At 43.5% G+C, this 3107-nt stretch overlaps 1 protein-coding gene across 1 annotated transcript in view; it reads left to right on the forward strand.

The window, feature by feature from the left end:
* SARC_08848 (hypothetical protein) overlaps nucleotides 1-2106 on the forward strand; it is a gene marked incomplete at its 3' end in the record, with an annotated part of 3147 nt that extends 1041 nt beyond the window's left edge. The window contains exons 3-4 of the mRNA XM_014297152.1: nucleotides 311-416; nucleotides 1831-2106. Of these exons, the coding sequence (XP_014152627.1) occupies nucleotides 311-416; nucleotides 1831-2106 (382 nt within the window). The remainder of the gene's footprint in view (nucleotides 1-310; nucleotides 417-1830) is intronic.
* Between the last annotated feature and the right edge of the window lie 1001 nt (nucleotides 2107-3107).

Here is a 3107-nt window from a genome sequence, read left to right on the forward strand (position 1 = left end):
ACTAAACTTTAACGTTTACGTACTACTAGGTAGTAGGTACGTCGTCGACTACGTAGTTATATACTACACTACTACTATATATATATATATATATATATATATATCAGCGGCAAATGAATGCCTCGTAAGCTATTCCTGATATTGTGTGGAATCACCTTGGATAAAACCTTATGACGGCTGCTATTGCTTGCTTCACGTTATATTCCCGGTTGATTGTCTAGTGAGTTAGAGCACCGTGTGTGCTGTAACATATCAGCTGCTAATCCCCCCTCTGGCGCTACTCCTGCGCTGCTCCTGGTTAATTGTCCAGGTCCTTTGTGGCGCTGTCAGTGGTGCCGTTCTTCTACGCACTGGCGATCACAATGTGGCGGTCATCAATTGCCGTGCACGAGTACAACCTCAAGATAAAATGCCAGGTGTGTGTGTATGCGTGCGCAGGAGGTACACACAGCGAGTAGGTAGAGCATACATGGGAGTGTTGTGGTAGTATTTAAATACATTCATGTCTATTATATATACCCGAACCATGCCATTCGCACTGCAAATCCCTTTGGTAGTTCCAGTCTGACTATGACATGAGTGGGAGTGTTGTGGTAGTATTGTACACAGAGCGACAGTCTTGACATAGGTAAGAGTGTTGTGCTAGTATTGTAAGGACGTAGATGGTGCGGTGCTTGAGAATGGCGTATCTCTATTGCGCTTGAGCACTTGCGTGTGCGCATAAGGAGACCCTCTAACATGCATTGACCATCTCATGTGCCTATATCACCAAAGATTGTCTGGACACTTTCCACTGCAGAGATGTGTCTCTACTCCTCACTAGCCTATCCTATATGTTTTTAACATGACTATGTATTCTGTGTTATATCTTATTAACATGCCTATGTCTTCTGTGTCATGTCATATTAACATGCCTATGTCTTCTGTGTCCTGTCTTTTTAACATGCCTATGTCTTATGTGTCATGTCTTACTAACATACCTATGTCTTCTGTCTCATGTCTTATTAATATGACTATGTCTTCTGTCTCATGTCTTACTAACATACCTATGACTTCTGTGTCATGTATTATTAACATGACTATGTCTTCTGTGTCATATCTTATTAACATGCCTATATGTCTTCTGTGTCATGTCTTATTAACAGGACTATGTCTTCTGTGTCATGTCTTACTTAACATACCTATGTCTTCTGTGTCATGTATTATTAACATGCCTATGTCTTCTGCGTCATGTCATATTAACATGACTATGTATTTTGTGTCGTGTCTTACTAACATACCTATGTCTTCTGTGTCAAGTATTATTAACATGACTAATTTTACTGTGTCATATCTTAATAACATGTCTATGTCTTCTGTGTCATGTATTGTTAACATGACCATGTCTTCTGTGTCATGTCTTACTAACACACCTGTCTTCTGTGTCATGTATTATTAACATGCATATGTCTTCTGTGTCATGGATTATTAACATGACTATGTCTTCTGCGTCATGTCATATTAACATGACTATGTCTTTTGTGTCGTGTCTTACTAACATACCTATGTCTTCTGTGTCATGTCTTATTAACATGACTATGTCTTCTGTGTCATGTCTTATTAACATGACTATGTCTTCTGTGTCATGTTTTACTAACATACCTATGTCTTCTGTGTCATGTATTATTAACATGCCTATGTCTTCTGCGTCATGTCATATTAACATGACTATGTCTTTTGTGTCGTGTCTTATTAACATGACTATGTCTTCTGTCCAATGTCTTACTAACATATCTATATCTTCTGTGTCAAGTCATATTAACACAACCATATCGCCTTCTGTGTGCTTAGCACGTATTCCACCCCACAGACTTCATCTGGACCCCTTCGACTGTGGTGACGTATCCTGGGGTGGCGTTTATGGCTGGTGTCACTGCGGGTGCGGTAGGCATAGGGGGGGCTATGGTACTAGGACCAATTCTACTGCTTATGAGCAAGGAGACTGATCCGGTAGGTGTTATGTGGATAGGGCTAAGGTGTTGTGTGGGTAGGGCTATGGTACTAGGACCAATCCTACTGCTCATGAGCAAGGAGAATGATCCGGTAGAAGTTTCACAATTCGTATGAGCATACACAGAAGGGTGCACGATGCTGGCGAGTGTGGGTGCGTTGATTCTTCTGTAGCTGCCAATAGCTCAGATACTACTGCGATGTGGGTGTGTGTGTAGTGCCGGTAGCCAATATGTGTGGGGAGATGCCGGGCAGCTTATCTATAGAAGTGTGCACATGCGTGTTGTAGTGGTGTGTATCGTTTCTTTGTCATTATAATGTTCGATGCCATGTGTGTTTGGTGGTTGTGTACGGGTTGAAACGGTTCACGGACAGATGACATATGGGCAGTGCAAGACAGCCTTGTTTGATGCGAATACGTTAACGCGTGATATCAGAATGGCCCGTATATCCTAACCTCCATTGAACCATTTTGATGGCTACCGGTCCTGTGCGAACGGGACTGAGGTGCAGGTGCATTGGTTGACTTTGGTTGTGACTGACCTTACCTCTGCTCCCCGTGTAGGTAATCACCAGTAGTATCTCTGGTTTTCTGGTGCTGTTCACCTCCTCCGCTACAACCACACAGTTCTACCTGCTGGGTACGTTGAATATGCCCTATGCCCTGTTTTTGGGTGGCTTGTGCATGGCCGCTGCACTACTTGGTAGGTGTGATGTGGTGTGTGCCTGTCTGCACGCGTGTTGCATTGGGTTTTAGGGTTTTGGAGTTTTAGGGTTAGTCGTGGTTGCCCTTGGTGTGTCTGTGAGTGATGATAGCTGCATGTTTGTTCCCAGTGAGCGTCGCTCTGTGATATACGTGTCATCGCTACGTGTATTTTGTCGCGTGTGCACACTCCTGTCTCTAGTGCCCCCCCTTCTTTTCCTCTTCGTATCCCGTGTCACTTGCCTTCCATATGTCATTCCACAAACACACACACCATTGCACCACAGATGACCGCCTACCTTCCTGCGAGAAACCTTACGCACGTATCACATGGTACATTCATATTGGTTCAGTTATACGTCGTTGGCTAGGATGACTCTCAGAGGCGTGTTGTGTGCGTGGATATACCTATCAC

This window comes from Sphaeroforma arctica (genome assembly GCF_001186125.1).
Source record: "Sphaeroforma arctica JP610 unplaced genomic scaffold supercont1.839, whole genome shotgun sequence".
Classification (NCBI taxonomy): domain Eukaryota; class Ichthyosporea; order Ichthyophonida; genus Sphaeroforma; species Sphaeroforma arctica.